This window comes from Dinoponera quadriceps, unplaced genomic scaffold (assembly GCF_001313825.1).
Source record: "Dinoponera quadriceps isolate SergipeBrazil2010 unplaced genomic scaffold, ASM131382v1 scaffold2159, whole genome shotgun sequence".
Classification (NCBI taxonomy): domain Eukaryota; kingdom Metazoa; phylum Arthropoda; class Insecta; order Hymenoptera; family Formicidae; genus Dinoponera; species Dinoponera quadriceps.
Window position 1 is genome coordinate 1,016,144 of NW_014556477.1, and position 20,286 is coordinate 1,036,429.

The 20,286-nt window shown below is 48.8% G+C and overlaps 1 protein-coding gene across 10 annotated transcripts in view; it reads right to left on the bottom strand.

The window, feature by feature from the left end:
• LOC106747522 (histone deacetylase 5) overlaps positions 1–20,286 on the bottom strand; it is a 114,144-nt gene that overhangs the window by 16,756 nt on the left and 77,102 nt on the right. For 5 of the 10 annotated variants that reach the window (XM_014625108.1, XM_014625109.1, XM_014625112.1 and 2 more), the window contains 3 exons: positions 17,219–17,278; positions 12,673–12,836; positions 5,476–5,574 (listed from right to left, as the gene is read on the bottom strand). In XM_014625108.1, coding sequence (XP_014480594.1) covers positions 5,476–5,574; positions 12,673–12,836; positions 17,219–17,278 — 323 coding nt within the window. Of the gene's footprint in view, positions 1–5,475; positions 5,575–12,672; positions 14,774–17,218; positions 17,279–20,286 lie in introns of those variants that run through there. The other 5 variants (XM_014625111.1, XM_014625114.1, XM_014625105.1 and 2 more) reach the window with 4 other exon arrangements.

Below are 20,286 nucleotides of genomic sequence, written 5' to 3' on the forward strand. Positions count from 1 at the left end.
TCACAGGTAATATGTATCGCTGTTTTTTGCATCCGCTAGAAAATTGTCCGCGGCACGTATAATTTACAGCGGCAGCATATTCTAGCAAATATGCGCGAGGAAATTTAGATCCTGTTGCGAATTTTTCCCAAGAAACGCGGCTGACCTTAAACCGGATGAGCTCCGCAGAGAGATTTTCTGGTTGAATTCGACAATAGTTCGGATAAAAATTCTGTCTCTGTCGCCTATATTAATTAGACACAACGCACATGTGACACTGAAGCGTTCGCTGGACATTTACCCATCTTAATTAATCCCTCGTGTCTGGATGATTTCCGCTATGACTGTCAAATCGATGTTTTTGAGCGAGGAAGATCGTCGAGGCGGAAAAGGGCCAAAAAGGGCCGAAAGAGCCCTTGTAAATTTCACGGGATCGCTCTCTCAATGTGGATCCACGAGGGGGAACAACAACGCGGGCGTGCGCGCTTAATCACACACGTGGGAAAGTCCCGGCATTGCCAAGCGCAGAAGAGCGCGTTAATCTAATCACGCGTCCCGTAATCTCGCCCACGGCGCGATAAACACTCTCTCGCTCCCTCCCTCTATCACGCGCGCGCGCGTGTGTGTATCCGATGCATCGGGTGAATTCTCGCGGAATGAAATAACAGTGGTGGTTCGGCGGAGTATTTATTAATAGCCCTCGCCGAATAACGTTTGCTTACACAGCAGCGCCGATAAAATCGCGAGTCTCCGCGCGATTGAAACGCCGCTGTGACTCTCTCTCTCTCTCTCTCCCTCTCGCTCCCGGAGCAAGTTTCTCTCCCCTTCCTCCCGTCCGAATCTCGCGAGAGATGAATCTCCGCGGTGTGGGCTCGCCCGTCGCGGAAAATGAGACGCGTCCGCGACCGTTCACGGGGTTCATCGACATCAGTGCGCGTCACGTCCATTACGTCTGGCATCGTTCTCCGCGTCCACGACACATCTCGTTATTCGCCAATTAATATCCGCACACACGTGGAACGGGCGCACCTATTAAACGAGGCCGACCGACCGGCTCTCCTCTCTCGTCTCTCCGGCGGAATTGCATTCTCGACTTCTCCCTCCTCGCGTTCCGCCAACCCGTCGCGATTCAAGCGGTAAATGTGTATAATATATATACGCGATAAACGATCGCGGGATTAAATATGCGTCGAGGGTGAAGGAGGGAGGGAGGAGAGAGAGAGAGAGAGAGAACTTCTGTACAATAGTAATCGTAAGCAGCTCGTGGCTACGTTTGATAAATGATAGCAATAATAATTATTCCGACTGTACACACATCAACAAGACGATATTATCAGCGATTACAACGACGCGCTGGCGTTTAATAATAAATCGGTCGATTAAGAGAGCTCGAGGAAATTCCGGCCGAGAGACAAAAGCTCGAGCCGATCGACGTTGCTTTCCACAGGTGCTCGGTGTCTCTGAATGAACAGCACGCGCGCACCTCATCGTCGCCTTTGTTACCGCGATCGCGCGCGCGATCGAACTTCCTGCGGCCGCCGCTCACGGCCGGGCATAAAACTCAAAATAGCGCGCGCAGCGCGTTACTCAGGCACGTGGGGCGCGATAGCGTAACACAACGACGGCAGGCCGGGAGAAAGAATGCGCGCGATCGTAACGACTAATAAAGCGCGTCCCGGCCAATAAAGCAAATCGGAGCGCGGCGGCGCCGCGCGCTCGCCGTTGCAATCCACACACGATCTCGCGCGCGCAGTCCACCTGCCAGCGCGGGAACACCTGCGCGCACCTGTTAACACACCTCCTCCCTCGCCCGGAACACGCCGGAAGTGACGTCGGCACGCGCCACAGGTGCTGCACCCGCGCCCGCGTGTTTACGTATCTCGACCGCCGAAAATAGCGCTTCGGACGTGTCCGTTGTTACGAGGGAGGGGAAAAAAAAAACATGCGCGCCGAGGAATTCTCCCTTCGAATGAGCGCTTCGTGACGAAGCTCGAATTAGAATCTTGAAATTTTCTCGATGACAAGAGAAAAAAAGAGAGAGAGTTAAACAAAGAGAGAATAAGCGATCGTGACGGTCAATGTGTTGATTCGCGTCGTGCAATATCCGACGCAAAATTGGAATTTCTTTCTCGCGAAACTGAATTTTTGTCGCAAAGCCGAATTTTTTTTTCGCAAAGCCAAATTTTCGATGCGGAGCGGACGTTTTTTCGCGGGGTCGAATTTCCTCCACGAAGCGAGATTTTTGCGGCAGAACCGAATTTCTATCGCAAAACTGAATTTTTATCGTACAGCCGAACTTCGACGCGACTTTTCTCCTTTCTTTTTTTTTGCGAAGCCGAATTTTTGCCGCAAAGCCGAATTTTCGACACGGAGTCGAATTTTTCCCGCAAAGCCGAATCTGTTTCACGAGGTCGAATTTTCCTAGCGAAGCCGAATTTTTATTCGCGAAGCCGCACTATTGTCGGGCGTTCGAAGTTTTGACGTAAGTTGAATTTTCGTCGCGAAGGGAGCTTCTCTTTGCACGGGCGTGTTGTTTAAATTTCTACACGTCACGTCGTGCGTAAACGGCAATTTTCTGCGATAGATATACGATGACGTCGCGCATGCGAGAAGATTACACGATACGCCGACGAATCCATACATAATCACGCATAAACGAGCATGTCACGGACGCATACACGTTATAATAGAAATGAAAAGACCGAGTGAGCGATCCGCTCTCGCACCAAACTCGAAGGCAGAAATTCACGAGACACGACACACTTTCGAAATCAGTGTGACATGAAACCATCGCGCGTTCATCGGCTATGCCTGCATACTTTCATTAATGGAAAATTCCGAATTCGTCAAAGTATTCCCGGCGATAACGGCGGCGTATATTCCATTCGCCAGAGACACGTAACACCGGGAAATTCGGACAGCCGACGGGTTATTGATTAATACCAACACACAATTTTCCAGGAATTACTTTCATTCAATTTGCGCCACGTGTCACGAATTTTATTACACGTCCGTTGTAGCCAGTGCTGATTAACTTCACAGGTGCTTCTGCGGCTCGACCGAAACATTTTACGGGGAATCGGCTTTCCACGAGAGGACAGGATCGAGCCTGGGTGGAATCTGCGCCGTAAACCGCGTGGCAAGTTTCCCGCTGCTCGCGACATTTTCACTTTTCCTGCTCGGAGCTGTTATTCCGACGTTAGCCGTCGATTCTCGCCGGAGAGTACCGGCGAGAAAATTCGCGTTCGCGCGGAATCGCGAGTGTCTGTCGCGCGAACAAGTCGAAGTGCGAGCGTACTCGCACGGTCGGGAATCGCGGGATTCCACGGCGCGCGGCGATGCCCAGTTTATTTTCACGATCAACCGTTATTGTTATTATCGCATTCGTGACGCATGTTACGAGCTTCGCCGACAATGAGAGGAATATTCCGCTGGACTTTCGACCGGCAGAGAGACGCGAATGGCCGCGGCAGTGACGGCCGGAGCTGCTGTCCGGTAGTGGTGGTGGTGGCGATGCTGGTGAAACAGGACGACGACGACGACATTCGCGACTAGCCATCGTTCTCAGAGCCGCCGCCACCACCACGGCTGCAAAGGGGACGGGAGGACGGCGTTGGGTAAAACGCGAAGAGGATTCTCTATTATGGGCGAATAATGCGCGTGTAACGCGCGGCCGCTGCTGTTGACGCTGACCGGCGAAGTAACGCCGCGAGTGATGAGCGTGCCTTCGGCGAGACGTCGTCGAGCGTCTCCGCGACTGTCAGGATGAGACCGTCCCAGGACGAGGAGGCGGTGTCATGTATATTTACGCTGGGCGAATGAGCAAAGGACGAATGCAAATGTTCGGTTGTCACAATTTGGAAAATGTGTACGCACTGAGAGAATTATTTCGAAAATTTATAATCATTTTCGGACTGAATTACATATTTGATTTTAACTGAAAATTAGCAGTAGCGACATACGTGGTTATCACATAGAAAAAGGTGCTTCGAGTAAATAAATAGAAATCCTCTAAGTAAAAATGTAAATTCTTTTTTCTCGTCCTTTTCATCTCTATAAGTGATGCCGTATTGTTTTTTCCTCCCTTTTCTTACATAAAAAAGAAAATTTTTCTTGTACACGTAAACAAACAAAATAAATATGAAATAAAAATAGCAAATCTGAACAAAAAGTTTTAAGCCGATTTGCTCATAAAGATAATTCATCAAAGAAAGTTTCCATTCGTTTTCATTAGACGTGAATATGCACGTTCGTATTATATATTCGCTGTTCGTTCGCTCAGTACACCCACCCACTTTTAGACGGATTGATATATCGACGAATGAACGAGCGTTGAAAGATCACCGCTTAAATAATTCGTCTCGACGTTGCGATTGGGAACGCAAAATAATCCGTGCGAAAATAACAATTTCTGGAAAACTCAATTGCCTGAGTAATTTCGGTCGTTCGAAGACAGCACGGCGAAAATATTCCCAAATTCGCTTGGAATCGATTGCCGTCATGAAGCCGCTTGTTTTGCAACGGTACTTATCTTAGAAGCCTGTCTTAATATGGAATTAATTCTAAGAATACACGATTCTTCATATTACTCTAACTAAATTCTACGAGAGGATGACGCAGCTTCGTATTTCCGATTATCGACGAATGATAAGTTTACATTTCATTGGTTGCATAGAATTATATAAATGCTTTTACATAGTGAAGGTACGTGCGAAAATAAATTGGAGCATTGCTCAATAGCGGAAATAATTTAAAATTTCAAAATAACATCTCTAGCTGTCAGCTAACGTTAATATTTATCTGATACAGAATTTCCGCACAAGAATGAATTCTTCTGAACAAGAATTCACAAAAAAAATGTTTATATATCTTAGTTAGATTTCCCGTTAGATATAGTAAGACGGAGTAGCGTACATTCATTGCATTCATATTTATATAGCATTTACTTTTACGTAAGATCTATATATGTACAAAAAAAAAAATACAAAAAAGTAGCGTGATCGTGTCAATGTTATGTAACATAATATTTCAAGAGAATGCTATATCCGTTGATAAACTTGATAAGCGTCGATAACGTAGAGACGATCTTCCAACTGTTATGTCACATAAACATTAACACGATTATTCCTCTTTTTGTATTTTTTACACATAAACATCTTACGCAAATGTGAGTGCGATATAAATGTGATTGCGATGAATATATATTGAATATGTAATGACCACATTCTTATCACATATTGAGTAATGCTTCGATTTACGTTCGCGTATATTTTTACCGCGCTGAAGCATATCTGCGATTGCAATTCTCTGCAAGCCAATAAGACGTAAAAGCTTTGCGGAAAAAATCTACCGGTAAAGTTTTCACGTATGACAGCCCTTTAAGGACTGTCGTACGCTTATCAAGTTCGTCATCGGCCTTCGGCATCCTCTTAATGGAAAATGAAACTCTCCGGGACAGGCGTGCGAGTGAGAAGTACATCATGTGACTAGACTCACCTTCAGTTGCTCCTGCATCTGCTGCTCCTGCAGTTGTCGTCCCTGCGCCTCGTACTTCTGCCAGAGTATCTGCTGCTGAAGCTGATAGTGCTGCTGTAGCTGGAAGCAAATCCAGATATCTCAAGGGTAATATTCTCAGTCGAGGTTTGCGATTTGCGAGATACCCGAAGGCAGGGTGAACGATTCGGCGACGGTCCAGGCCACGTCGAATGATCGCGTACGCATCATTCGTCGCGGAGATTCCGCTTTTTTCCTTTCTTAATCCAAGTCCTCGCGAGACTTCTCACTTTTTCTATCGCGCGATATCACAGAATTCTCCCTCTCATATATATATATATATATATATATCACTTTCTTTCTCTTCCGCGAAGCGGAGTATATTAATTTACAACAGACGTTAATTCTCTCTCTCTCTCTCTCTTCCAGACTCACACAACACGGAAGAGGCGCACACGTGTGCACCAGGACGACACGCGTATCCAGCGCCGACGGCGGCGCGGAATAAAAGAATTCGATAAAAGGGGGGACAAACGAAGGTGCAGATTTATGTACGGCTTTTCAGTGTGTTTCTGAATAAAAGCTTTTGTGTGCTTGCGCATCGCGAGTGGAAACCCGGAGGTATGCATAGTCGCCGTCGTCGCTGTTGTCGCAGTTGATCGCCGGTGCAAAGTTTCACGCCAACGTGGAGCGCGCTCGCGCGCATCCGACTCGTTTAATCCAATTCACTGCGTCTCACAACCGCGGAATGTTTTTTTTTTTTTTCGTTTCGCTCGCTGTCGCTCGCACGTGGGCGAGGCGAGCTTCGAGTCGCCTTTTCTCAGAAGGAAGTGCGTGGGCCGCTGACACAGAGACCAAAGTGATTTCGCCAATTGGTTACGTCCGCGAACAAGAGCGCGCGTTGCGTGCCGATGTGACGCGACTGTATCTCTCTCTCTCTCTTTATTTCGGTGCACACGTGTAACATCGGATAGTCAACTTCACGACGAATTTAATGTCGAGCGCGACTATCCTCGCTCTCGACAGTCGAGCATCGCCATCGAGCACTTGACCGTTGTCCGTCACGATTCCGGACGTCGATCTGTCATCGATCGGCCACGGGGGTCTTGCCTGGAATATCGATCCTGAGAGATCCTCAGGAGACGAATCCCTTTGACTTACACGAGATGCTCCTGCATTAAATCGCGGCGCCCAACACGGAGGAGGATCGATCGGGACGAGATGAACCTTACCGAGCAATACAGAGCGAAGACTTTCGCCTTCATAGCGCCTCCGAGCGAGGGTCCGGCCGCAGGATGGAAAGGATACGCCCTGCGGGTGACGGCGTTCGCGGTGGGATTCGGCATCTATATCCTTTTGTTCAGGAGGAATAACTCGTCCGGCGGAAGGTGCAGTTTTCGTGGGAGTCGAGACGTTCCGGGCGACGATTTGAGCGACGAAGCGAAAGAGCTCAGGTGCGATTTCCGTTTCCCGAGGGGAATTACGGCTCTTCGTTCGACGTCTTCTCGTCGGCTTGAGAAATTGATTACGAAGCGCTCCCGAGCGCGATTTCGAGAAAGCAGGACTCCTCATTTTTGTCCCCTCGGTAGCGATGACGACGACGGGCCGATGGTCGCATACAACGACGAGGTCTGCCCGATCTGTCTGGGGGCGCCGAAGATCGGCGTGAAAGCACCCTGTGGCCACTTACTGTGCGCGGATTGCCTGGCGAATTACTGCGATATCAGAGTCGCACCTGTACCGCCACCTTGCCCGTTATGCAGGGCGCCGCTGAATTCCGTAGCCTTGGCATGCGACTTCGTCAGTATTGCTCATCGCTATCGCTCCCTCCGTTTCACGCCGATCGAGTCTGACACGTTGACCGCGCGAAAAAAATTAATTCAGTTCCTGAACGGAGACCGGACGAAAACTCAGTGACGAAAGCTGATAAATCTCTGCTGGGACTGGGCACATTTGAATATTCAGCTGTGATAGTTCTATTGTATTGGATTTTCAGTGACAATATTAAGGGGCTGCCGCATGAGTAACAAAACAAAACGGTCAATAATTCTGACATTTTTTGCAATGTTTCTATATAAATCTTTAATATTACAGTAGTTTTTCATAAAAATCCTAAACGTAGTTCAAAAGAAATTAGAAATTAAAATTAAAAGTAGAAATACGTACTAAAGGCGTTATTTTTGCAAGTGTCTCAGCTTCCGAATAGTCAATCATTTTTTATTTTTTCAGTAAGTGTTATTATAGTGGCAGTGGTGATAACCGAGTTTTCGTCTGGTCCCCAGGTAACGAAAAATTCAGTTACAACGGAATCGTTTTCTCCGTGCCCGACTGGAAGTCTAGATCTCATATAGCGTCATCTTATTAAAAATATAAAAAAAGGACGATAAGAGCCAAATTTCTTGCTCTTATCATCTATTTTCTTACATCCTAATAATTCTCGATTCGAATTGAACAGGCTTAGAATCCTTTTCTCGATGAGTCTCATTAACTTTCGCTGATTTCGTTCGCAGGCTATCCTCAGCCCAAAAACGGATCCGAATACCGTCATGGTGCAGGACTGGATACGCGAGTACAATAATCATCGCGGTCTGATGACGCAGAGACGGACGTTCCTGACGACGCGATTTATATTCTTCTTCAATATCCTGACTCTCTTCCTGCTCGTCGGGTTGATCGCTATGAGACTGCACGTTCTCGCGGAAGCTTAAGTGTTACGTTAGATCGACGAAATTTTTGCAATTTTTCTCGAGCGGCTCATCGTTAATTTTATGCAAAATTCCTGTTTACTCCCCCCCCCCTTCCTCCCCCTTTCTCGGAGCAGATAATGTTCTCTCTCCGGAAATTACCAGTATTGCAAATCATCGGGNNNNGGGGGGGGGGGGGGGGAGGAATGAGCGAACACTTTGAATTAATAACGCCACTAATAACGGCAGCATATTAATTCCCGATCCGACACGTGCGGACTAACCTGGGAAAACAGAGCGCGCGTGGCGTTTTCCACGTGACCTATATCATTCGCATATGATAATCGGCCGTCCGGTTCAAGAGAGTCAAGGCGCCAATTACAAGCGCATCTAAATTTACCGGTACGTGACTGGACGCCAATGCGCCATTGTTTGCGTTTATATACTCCGCGGAGTCTCGCGGAGCAGCGCTAAAATTATCGATTCTGCCATCTCTTGTTTTCGCAGTGTTCGCGACGAAAACGAGGCGTTACAACACGCCGTGATTCCTCTCGTAGAACGCGTGAAAAACGGCGCTTCGTGCGTAACGAGTGGATCGCGATCCGAGTCGGCGATGCCGAGGAAGCACCTCGGCTGGTCGAGTGTTGGTGAACGCTCATTTCATTTCCCGAGTAAATCTGCGGATCGGTTGGTAACCGAGATTAACGTTTCGTACATTGTCGAGGAATAAAGAGCGCACGCGACAGTTGCGGTTATCCCCCCTCCTTCCTCCCCTCCGTCATGCCTGAGTTTCCTTCTTTTAACCTTCTAATTGCGAAGACTACCGGAGGGATATGCAGAACGCGTCCGGGACAGGACACGCGACACGAAGACGGCCGCGAGTGTTCGGACTCGTTCCTCCGTCGCGGTAATCTCGATGTCTATCTAGCTTCCCCGTGGATCATTTATCGTCTCCTATCAGCCGGCCTTTGCAATTAATTACCCCGATCCGCTCCGGGTGGACGTCTCGTTATAATAAATCTGCACGCCGGCGAAAATGCGACACGCGCGATCCTGCGCGACGACTTCTCCTCAAAGTTTCGTTAATTATCGGCAAATGCAAATTATATACATATATACGCAACCGGCGTCTCCCGATTAGAGATTCCGGTTTCGCAGGAACTGCTGCTCTCTCGTAATTGATCCTGCGCGTTGTGTGTTATCGCGCATTAATCGTACCCGCGCGTGTTGTGCGCGCTCGCATATAATTTGCAATCGTCGGCCGGTGTAGAGACACGTGTGAGGGACGGAGCGCATCAGGCAAGGCTATCGTCGCATCGATAGCGCCGTGAATTCCGCGCGGAAAATAACGCCCGTCATCGCGACCTCCTCCTCGTCGCATGCGCTTTTACTGCGCCGTTTCCGCGAGGGAGTCGCAGAGCGCAGGGTCGCGCAGCGGATAATCGAAATCAAATTCTATTCGACGAGCGAGCGCATTAGGCGCACAATTCCGCGCGGCGCGCGTGTACCGCGTCGAATTGAGATTTCCGTCTCGGGCGATCGATCTTTAAGCGCCGGCTCCGCTCCGATGCGCAGTAATCACGCTCGAAGACCGTGAACTTTTCAGCCTGATTGTTACTTTAATTGGAGAATCCCGCGAGACGGACAGATGGAGCGGTAGATTTAATCCCCTGGGGTTAGCAACCCCCTCGAGTACACAATACGTACATATCTATGTTTGCAATATAAGCAGTACCAATAAAGTTACAGTCTCAAAGTACGATTGATTACCACTAACGGCCAGACACGGTATATGCTCATACGGCGTAGTAGTGAAGGAATATAAATATATAATTTGCATAAATTCGCAATTTTATATAAATATATATATCGGTACAACTATTAAAACCTACCTGAGGTAAGACGACACTATAGTAAAGGATTTTTTTTATCAATCTCAGCACGATACACGTTGATATCGCAAGTTTGAGATCAGAGACCGAAGACTACGGAACAACAAACAAAGCAGATGCGAGAGCGTCCGATTACGCAACATAATGTAGAGCAAACAATCGATCCGAAAAAGGCGACTATTCTCAACAATAAGCCACCCTTCACGTAGGCTATATGGTGTAGTATGTTCGTCAAATCGCAATTTATATACAAACTAGATAGCAGAGTTGAAAGATCTCTGCAGTTCCAAATTTGCTCCGACTGTTAGGTCATTGAATATAGCACAGCAATAATCATAATGAGAGAATATCAGGGCCTTTGTAGTCAGCCGCAGTGGTAATCAGTCGTACATGACCAACTGTCTTCGCAATTCCCAACTAAAAAGGTGCGTTCCGACTTGATAGAGCGCTTTACCAGCTCTGTTACATACATCATTGACGTGCTCTGCCCATGGCAAATTTGCCGTAATAATTATTCCCAGTACCTTAGCAGAACGAACAAACGAGTGAGAGAGAAAGAGAGAGAGAAAGGGTCGAGAGCTCTCCGTCGCGAGGGGTTCGAGTTGATTACCCGTCACACTGCATCACTGAATGAATGAATATGCTGAATTAATCAACCGCTTGACTTCTTCGCCGTGATGGGACACTTTTCCTCGAGAAGAAAATGTTGCGAGGAATGAAAATATGCGTGCTCGGATTGACGTACGTAGGGAGAGACTGATATCGACACGAAGATTCTCCGCAACGTCGTTATCACAAGAGGGTTTCCATTAGTTTTCCCACTATTACGCGCGACGCGAAACATCCTCTTTCGTCGTCCTCCACGGAGAGAAAAAGCGGGAGACGGTGTTCGAAAAAATTGAAGTGCGTTGCCGCGGAGAATTAACGGAGAGGGACGCAACGACGACTTCGATCGAAACGGGACGGACGGCGCGTTAATTAAACCGCCCGTTGTCGTCGGGAGATTTGGGTTACGCTCTCTGAAAGTTGCATTTTTAATTGCGTCCTGAATTATTCGCGTCTTCCGCGCGGTCTGTTTTCGAGGCGACGAGAACACTCCGTCGCTCGCGCGACGCAGTAACTTACCGTAGTCGGAATAAAGTGTACGTGTGTACACACACACACATACATGATATATTTTCTTTCCGACGGATTCTCCGCAGCATTAAACGCGACCTTCGCGGAAGTATCGGCGACCTTGAACTTAATTGCGATGTAACTAAACCGCGCTCGGCGCGGCGGCCGCATCGATCGAATTCGGCCGAAACCGAGCGCCGGTTGCGGTAATCCAAACTTCGCCCGTGCCGTCCCGACGTTTCTGCAAATAGGCATCCCATCGCTCGCGATCCAGTTCAACAATATTCACGCGAAAGACGCGGCACGTACGTACAACGCGCGGGCACGCTATGCGGCGCGCGCGCCACGGCGATCAATCGCTAACGAAACGGACTCGACTGGTCCCGACAGTAACGAGAAAAATTTCATGAATATTTCATTTCCGCGCGAAGCCCCTCATTTTTATTCGAACGTCATCAACAGATCCTCCCATTTCTTCAACTCCGCCGTATGTATCCATCGCAATCCAATTTTCATTTGATTTCGAGTTTTTCCGAGCAATGTCTAATTGTTCGCAAGGATTCGTCATTAAATGATAAAAGAATATAAGAGCCACGTAAGAACTACGTTGCGAAACAAATGTTATTATAATATAATATTACACATTTGGGATCGCGTTGCCAGTGGATTTCCAGGATTAGTTATTGACTTCGGTGTGAGCTCGACACGGATTTATGACGGAACGGATGAGTTTTTTTTCTCTGAAGTTATGAAGGTCGTGTTTAACATTTGCGCTGAATACTAATTTATTTTAATATATAGCGTGTTCACTGAAGAGAGTCGCAATCGACGACCGAAACGTACGACGTTTTTATGTATAATATTGTATTGTAATACAATCGTCTCGCAACGCAAGTTCCCGCACGGTTCTTACATGCCTGCTTTATTTAGTGATTTAGCTTAGTGATTTGTATTTCGAAGAGCCTTACAACTTTCTAGCGAATTAATATTTAACTCACTGTCACTTTTACTTCGACCCGCTAATTAATTCATGTCACATTTCTTCTCTTCTTACGCATCGAAAACACGATTTACTAAATTCGCCACCTGTGTCTACCCACTTTTTTATCTCAGCACCGATATTACTTCACCATCGACTTACAATTCATTTCTGTACGTAACGTCGATCGGACATCCTTCTTGTCTCATACCTGTCATCCTATAGCTCTGCAACCGTACAAACGCTCTCCCGTGAATAAATATCATTCCCTCGCGACTTTCTACAGATCTAATGAGCAAAGGGATGTTAACATTTCCCTCTTCCAACCGCATCTCATCAATCCTCCAATTGAATTGGCACACTACAGCGCGGTACATCGACGATTAAAGAAGGGGATGAAAGTAAGAAAAAGGAGAGAACGGTGTGTCATCGTGGCGACGCCTCGTCGTTTCGCCCTGCCTTCCCGGCTGCTTCTTCGCCGTTTTCGCGCAGTTACAGCGACGGGCGCGGTATATCAGTCATACGTTACCTTGAGCATCTTCTGCTGCAGCTCGTGGTCGTGCAGGCTGGCGGAGTCGGTGGTCGCGGCGTGGTAAGCGCCGGAAGTCAAGGTGGCCGTGGCCGCGCCACCCCCGCCGGCGCCCAAATCTCGCGGCCGCGGCATCGGCGAGCCCGGCGTGTCCCTCGCCATCTCTATGCACATGTAACAACACAGGTCCGGTAACATGCCATGGGGACCGCCGCCGCGAACGTGGATCGCCCCGACGTGGCGGCCGGCGATCTTCGCGCTCGGGTTCTCGCCGCGCGGATATCGATCGAACGCGCTCGCCCGCTCCACGTACACCTTCATGATTTCCCTCGCGGTTATTCCTCCCGGTCTCTCGACGCGCGCCCGACGCTCGCTCAATCTGTCGCGGCGACACGAGCGAACGGCCGGAGGGGAAAAAGAAGGGAAAACGTTTCGGCGCGACTCGAGAATCAATCTCGAGTTAGCGCGGTTTCTCGCGGTAAAGTGGCGCGCGATTCCCGAGCCGTGACAACCGGTGCCAACTGCGACGCTGCTCTTTCGACGCCGCCGTCGTCGTCAGACTGGCCGGTCTTGTCACCGGGCCGGCGTAATTTTCCACCGAGAATGCGAATGTGTGTGTGTGTGTGTGTGGGGGGAGAACAAGTGTCCACCAGAGAGCCGTCGACTGTCCGAGAGGAGACCGCGCTCTTCGAGTGTTATCCTGATTGAGAAAGTCCTTCGGCGTCGGCGATATTTTTAGAACGCAAACCGCGAGGTGAGGGACGTCGAGGGAAGAAAAATGCGCGGTAGGCGCGCATTAATCGTCCGGAAGCCGTGATGAGACTTTTTTCCTTTCCACGTGCGCGCGTGCGGGCGCCAGAAAGGCGCGCTGTTACATCACTCGCGCACTTTGTCCGACGCGCGGCTCTCCTTTTTCCAAGTCGACTTCGACACGGCGACCCGGAGGATCCGCGAGAAGCTCCCTGCTTTCTCGAGAGGGAGGATTCCTCCCCACTCTCTATCGTTCTCCGACTCGCGTCCGACGATATCGCGAGTCGCGAGAAGGCCGCGGAATTCGTGCGCGATGGCGAGCGTGTCGCCGGCGATGTTTATCGCTCCGATACTCGCTCGCGGCCCGATAGCGCGGTTATTTTTAGCGTTTATTACGGCGACACGTGTACACACACGTTCGCACATACACATAAACACGCGCGAGCACGAGCGCACAACAGCCGGCCGCTTATCGCTCGATTGCCACGAGCCTCGGAAAGCCCCCGGTGGTGCCGCGTCTCTCCGTCGCGTTTTTTCCCCAATTCTGCGCCGCAATATTTTCAGGTCGCGATGCCCGATTGGTCCCGGCGCATCGGAAAACGCTTGATCTTGATCCCGAAGCGCGTCAAGGCTCTCTCTCTCCTTCTTCTCGGAGCAAGAGGAGGAAATCGTCCACGGTCACCCGGTAGAGAAAATGCGACGTATCGTCGGCAGCGCTGCGTCGCGCTCTTTTTCCTTTTTATCGCGCGAAACCGCGAGTCAGAAGGAGAGAAAGAGACGTCCAAGTTCAAACTCTCCTATGTGCGCAGCTCTACGTGATTATCACGCGCGCGCGAGAGAACAGTTCTTTGTTGCAACAACACTTTTCACGGACGAGAGCGTTGATAAACCCTGCTCGGCGAGTGTTATCGCTGCCGAAGTCACAAGACGCCTTCCACATCGCGCCCGAGCCTCGATGCCGAGTGACAGGTCGGCGCGTCGGCCGCTCATCGTGGGTCCTCGCGCGCTCTCGACGGTGAACCTTCACAGGTGGGGCGCGTCGCGACTGATGTGGCCGGCGACGGCTTTTTCCGCGCGTCTCGACGCGACCTCGGGCGCGCGCGTGCAGGAAACGGCGGCGGAGGCGAAGAGGAGCTTTATATACGCCGCTGGCTCTCGGCAAAAGCAACGGTCAGCGCTAAATTTAGCACGCTGGAAGCGATTACGCGAGCCTGTGCGCGAAGATGAGGTGCGAGGGAGAGAAAGACGGCAGGAGTGGAGGGAGGACGAGAAGGGGGGGGGGCCGGAAGGGGGAAAGTTGTGACAAAGACGAGGTGGAGGGAGAGAACGCAGTCAAACGGAGAGAAGGCGAGGCTCACCGCTCGGTAGCCGGATAGTGACTGAACGATCCTGGCCGAGCGGCGAATGATCAGAGCCGCGGATCATTCGCGACGAAAGACGACCGACGGTGCCGCCGCGCTCGTAAATCGAGCGCACCCGGATCGCGACCGTTCACGATTCGTCCACGTTTATCCATCTGCGATTCTTGTTCGCCTACCAAGCAGAAACGGGTTATCAACAAACAGACCCGAGAAAACGCACGATGATCGTTACGAGCGCAATATTTCTTAGCGTCTTTTTTTCCTTTTTTCAATTATCCACTGGAATCGAGCGTTCACGATTCTTTCGCGTTTGCCTATCCGTGACTCCTGTTTGTCTATCAAGACGAGTTACTAACGAATAGATCGAAGAAAACAGATAATGATTGTTATCAGCACTTCTGATGATGTTTTTCTTTTGAATTATGTACCGAAATCAAGCGTTCACGATTTGTGCCCCCGCGTCTGTCCGTTCGTGATTCTTCGTTACTCCAGCAAGCCAAATCGAGTTAGAGAATGATCGAATTAAGCGAAAACACACTCGGGAACGTTAAAAATGGCAACTGCCTGTTTGCCTTGTTTGTTTGTAATTTTGTTCGCAGGGCGAGCAAACAAGAGTCTTCAATAGACAATCGTGTCCTGCCTAGAAGTTAAAGGGAAACACTCACGGGGATGCTGATGTCGAAATTTGCCAAATTTCCTTTTTTATAATTTTTTTTTTTTGCGAGGTAAGAAAACTTTTTACGGACGAACGAACTTCGCGGGGATTTCATAAAAATTCACCCTTCGCGGCGCTATTTTCGCGGACCTGCGACGAACGCTAAGTTAGTTTTCTCGGGAGGACGATCTCGAAGGGATCCTTGCAATTTTGACGAGATGTTGAGTTGAATACGATTTTCGCGTTCTCGGGATTCGATTTTTTTAACTCCCCGTCGAAAAATCGAATTGTCCGGTACATAATCATAACACGATTACAATCCCGAGGGAGAATTTGATGTCGCGAAAAGTAAAAAGAAAAACACCGTTAAGACACCGTGATAACTTAATATCGGAAGTGTCACGGCAGAGTGACATCTCCGTCGAATAATGCGCCAGTCGAAAAGGAACGGCTTGCTCTTTTCCACGCGTCGCTATTTGTCGCGATTCTTTGCGGCGACGACGCTTCGGCACGGCGAAGCTCCTCTTCCTCTTCGCCGTGTATCTTTCGATTTTGTCCGGATGTCAGTCAAAATCAAATGTATAGATTTAAATTCGCGAAAAGCTGCCCCGCTTGCGCCGGCGGAATGGATGAAAAATTTCGTAACGTCGTTCGGAGTTCGTCAAAATCGGCGAGAGGGACTGTCGATGGCCGTTCCGCGTTAACATCGCGATGTGTGTGTCTGTGTGTGTGTCTGTGTACGCGTTTCCAATTTTGGACGTCGAGGAGCGAATTAGCGCACGGAGACAGCGAGAAACGTCGATTCATAGCTGCGTTTCGTCCGTTCGTTCGCTTAGCAGAGCTGCGAGAGACGGAGAGAAAGAGAGAGAGAGAGAGAGAGAGAGAGGACGACGAGGGAGGCAGATCTATTTATAGCGTTTCAGTTATCAGATCTATCCGCCGCCTATGAACGAGAACATCGCGAGTGACGGGTATTTGGAAAAATTCATCGCCGGGAATACACCGAGAGACAAGCAATCGCGTTGCGTCGATGTATGACGCGCGCGACGCTGCCGTGTGACGTCTTGATAGCATTTAGCGAATTTCGAGATATACGGCGGAACGGCCGCGAATCGATGTACACGGAGACGCGGTTTATTTTTATCGGAGGGAGGATGGGAGTCTTATAATTCACAAGTTGAGGGGGGGCAGCACGCAAAAAGATACGCGGTCATCGCGTTCGCGCGAAAAATAGCGAGCGGCGATAACCGCGAAGAACACGCGCAAGAAGGAGGCCCGCGCGTGGCCGGCGGTGAGGAACTCGAAATTTATAGACGCGCAAACAGTTCGGCAATAATCTCCCGCCCCTCCCTCATCCCCCTCCCCCCGTGTGTGTCGATTATGGTTATACCGGTTATACCAGTTATACCAGTTGTTACGGCTCGGAAATAACATTTGTTGTGTTCCCGAAATGCGCTCTCGACTCGGATTTTTTCGCGTCTCCCGGGCGCCAAGAGAAGCGCCGAGAGAAGCGCCTCGCCCGCTCGCTCGCTCGGAAAACACGACCGTGAAAATCTCCCCGGTTCAGAGATAGAAACCGAGGCTGCGGATCCAACGATTCAGTTCTCGAGTTAGCGGGTGTGACAGTTGGAGCGATTGACGGCCGCGTCGCGATCGAGACGCCGATCGCGTTCGCCGCATAGATCGCCGACGCGGCGAGAACGAAAATCGTCCCGTCGGAAAAATGAGAGAAACGCGAGGAAATCGCGCGAATGTAAGCGGAGGAAAAACGCTTACTCACCCTTCTGAGGCAGGTGCGTGAAAGCGGACGTGATCTCGACACTTCTGTAGCCCACGTCTTCTGAAACAAACGGCGGGCGTTTTATAAAACGTACGTGCGTGCACACAAATAAACATATATATATATATACACAAAGTGTCCCGGAACGAACGTGTGTCCTTAACAGATCGTTTGGGACATTCTAAGCAGGGTTGGCCGGGAAATTCTAAAAGTGGATAAAAATCATGGTATATTTATAACTATGATCATTAGTGACTATTGACTGTTCTCAGCGATAATATACTAATTGTACTTTAGACAGTAAAGTCCATTTGAAATTGATCGAAAGGAATAATTCTGTTATTTTGTTATTCGGTCATTCGAAGTTCCGTTTGCGAAAAGCCTCGATTTCCCGATCAGTTGTATCTTAAAAACAATTGATGTTTTGATATTTTCACACTTGAATCTTCGTCTCGGAATGTCCCAAAGAATCTGTCGTGTTAAGGGTATATATATATATATATTTAGGGACACCTTATATAATGCACGCACATGGCAAGACGGCAGAGAAGATTTAACCCGAATGTACTTTTCTGCACGTAATTTCGTAAATAAACATTGCAAGCGGTCGACGATACACAAATAATGGCGGCGGCCGATTGACGTTGTGTTCGAATTACAAAAAGAGATGCCCCCCGGCTGGAGCGAACTATCGTGAACTATTATATCATCACGATTGATAATATCATTGGCGCCATACATTTCATTAGTCGGACATCGTGCTGAACCGCTGCCGCTTATCGCCGGCTCGAGTTGCAAACAATTTTTATACGCGATTACCCCCGTGTGCAAACGGACAAATCGCGTCGTCCCGATATGATACGCAATTTGTTGCATCTGATAGCGATGAGAATCGGGAACGAGTCCTCGACCGTCGATTGCACGCACTTCAGACCTGACCTTCGCTGGATAAACTCGATGGCGTTGCGCGAGATTCGGGCCGAAAAATAGAAATCGATCAGAGAACGAAGAGCGAGGATGCGCGAGGGAGGGAATTTTTCAAGGTTTCTACAGACGCGAAATTTTTCTCGTTTTAACCTGGATCACCATCGCAAAAATTAGATAGAAATCATCGTAAAAATTACGATGCCTCATCGAGCTCCTATCACACCGAACAGTTTGCGCTCTGTGTCCAAATCCAGGGAGATTACAGCTAACTTTTGCACTGGCTGTACAAGGCCGGTATTCATAATCAAACTTTATATTTAAAATCGTCTTAAGTTCATCTTCAAATGCCGTACGGTTCATTTCATCGGCTGCAAAGTATATGAAGATGAATTTAAAAATCTTAAATATACGATCTGACCATGAATACACCAGCCTAAAACAGTAACACATCATGCCTATAATGTCAACATGTGTTCAGGTTGTATAATTATTGAATAATTATTATCTTAATTTTTCATTGTTTTTCAGTCGAGTTATCGTAAACATTTGTAAAACAAGTTTCTACCTCTCAATAAAAATATTTTCCCAAAATATTACCCGTTTTCTTTCAGTCGTAATTTTTACGAGTGATCAATAATAATGTGAATCACAAGATAATTTAGTAATTTAGGATTAACCCACAGCCGACCGGCGAGTTGCATTTTTCCAGATCTGAACATCATTTCCTCAACAGTAAGCAGTAACGTATCTTTACCGGAATGTTTATAATCCTCGCAACATAAGAGAGTCGATATAGTAAGACCTACAAGTAAACAATAATTTCCTTCTATAATCGAGAGTTTAGATTGATCAGTCGATCATCGGCGGAGAAGGTGAATCTACACGATCAATTGGCAGTGCGTTAAATCCGTTAAGAAAATCCTCACGTCCCGCTGGGTGGCTTTGAAGGCACGTATATATCCGTCCGTCTTACTTCGCGAGCGTTCTCTCCAGGATAAAAGGAAGAATGACCATGAGATGCATTGTGCGTCGCGCAACGCGTTAATCTCGGACTGGCCGGTCCGCAAGTCGAGCGACATCGCGCGCGCTCGCGCGCGATTAGATAAGAGAAGCACCAGCATCCAAGCTCGTTCATCGAAAGCGTCTCGCTTACCGCAGGCTTGGCATGACGTTGCGTCGATTCTCGGCTCTCCAGCTGCGCTGGATCGTGCCGATGGACGGAATTACGGATGGTGGGTTTTATCGTGAAGGTTTAAGGAAGCGACGATGATGCACAGTCGCGAGTCGCACAGAATCGAGAAGCGGCGGTATCGCGATTATCAGCCCTTATCGCGCGTACCTCGATCGCATTATCGATCCTGAGAAATTCCGACTCGCCGGACGCGGGTTGTCAAAATTGATCGGCCACGTGACACATATACGAAATGTCCCTTCCTGTTTGCCTCCCGTCGGACACGCCGAATGTGACGTGACGAGCCGCACTCGTCGATTCGACCGAATTAAAGATTTTATTTGACCAACGCATCGCGATATCGACGACGCTTTCGCCGGGGAAAAATCGTCTCACGGGAATATCCGACGTTTATTTTTGAAGATTCCGAAAAAACCGGATCTTCCCCATTTTCCGCAGATTTCCTCGGTTTTCGTTACGAAATTCGTTTGGAAAAATTCGCATGTGCTCGATTAAAACCTCCAGCACATTTATATTTTTTGCGTAAAGAAGTTGCAAGAAACCGAAAAGAACCGCGGAAAAAATGGGAAAACCCCGGTTTTCCGCCGAGGTTTTTAATCGCAAACCGGCGAGTAGTCGTCCCTACGTTTCTTCAGGAGCGGTCGTCCCCGGATTCGTGCGGGAATCTCCAGTTGGGCCCGGTGAAAGGTCCTTCGTTTCAGATATCAGGAAATCGCGATAATCCGCAAATCCGAGTGACCACTCGGCGCGCTGCATCGAGTGCTTTTTCGCGCTCGTTCGCGTGCGAAATTTGACGGCTTTTACAGCCGATTAGAGAAACATATCCGCGAGATAACGCGCGAGGCGCGGGCGAGGCAGATATTTCTATAAAAGGATCCCCGATCGGGCGGACGATCGGCCTGAAAAATACGCTTATCAAGTATTTGATAAACGCGCGATACCGCGCCGC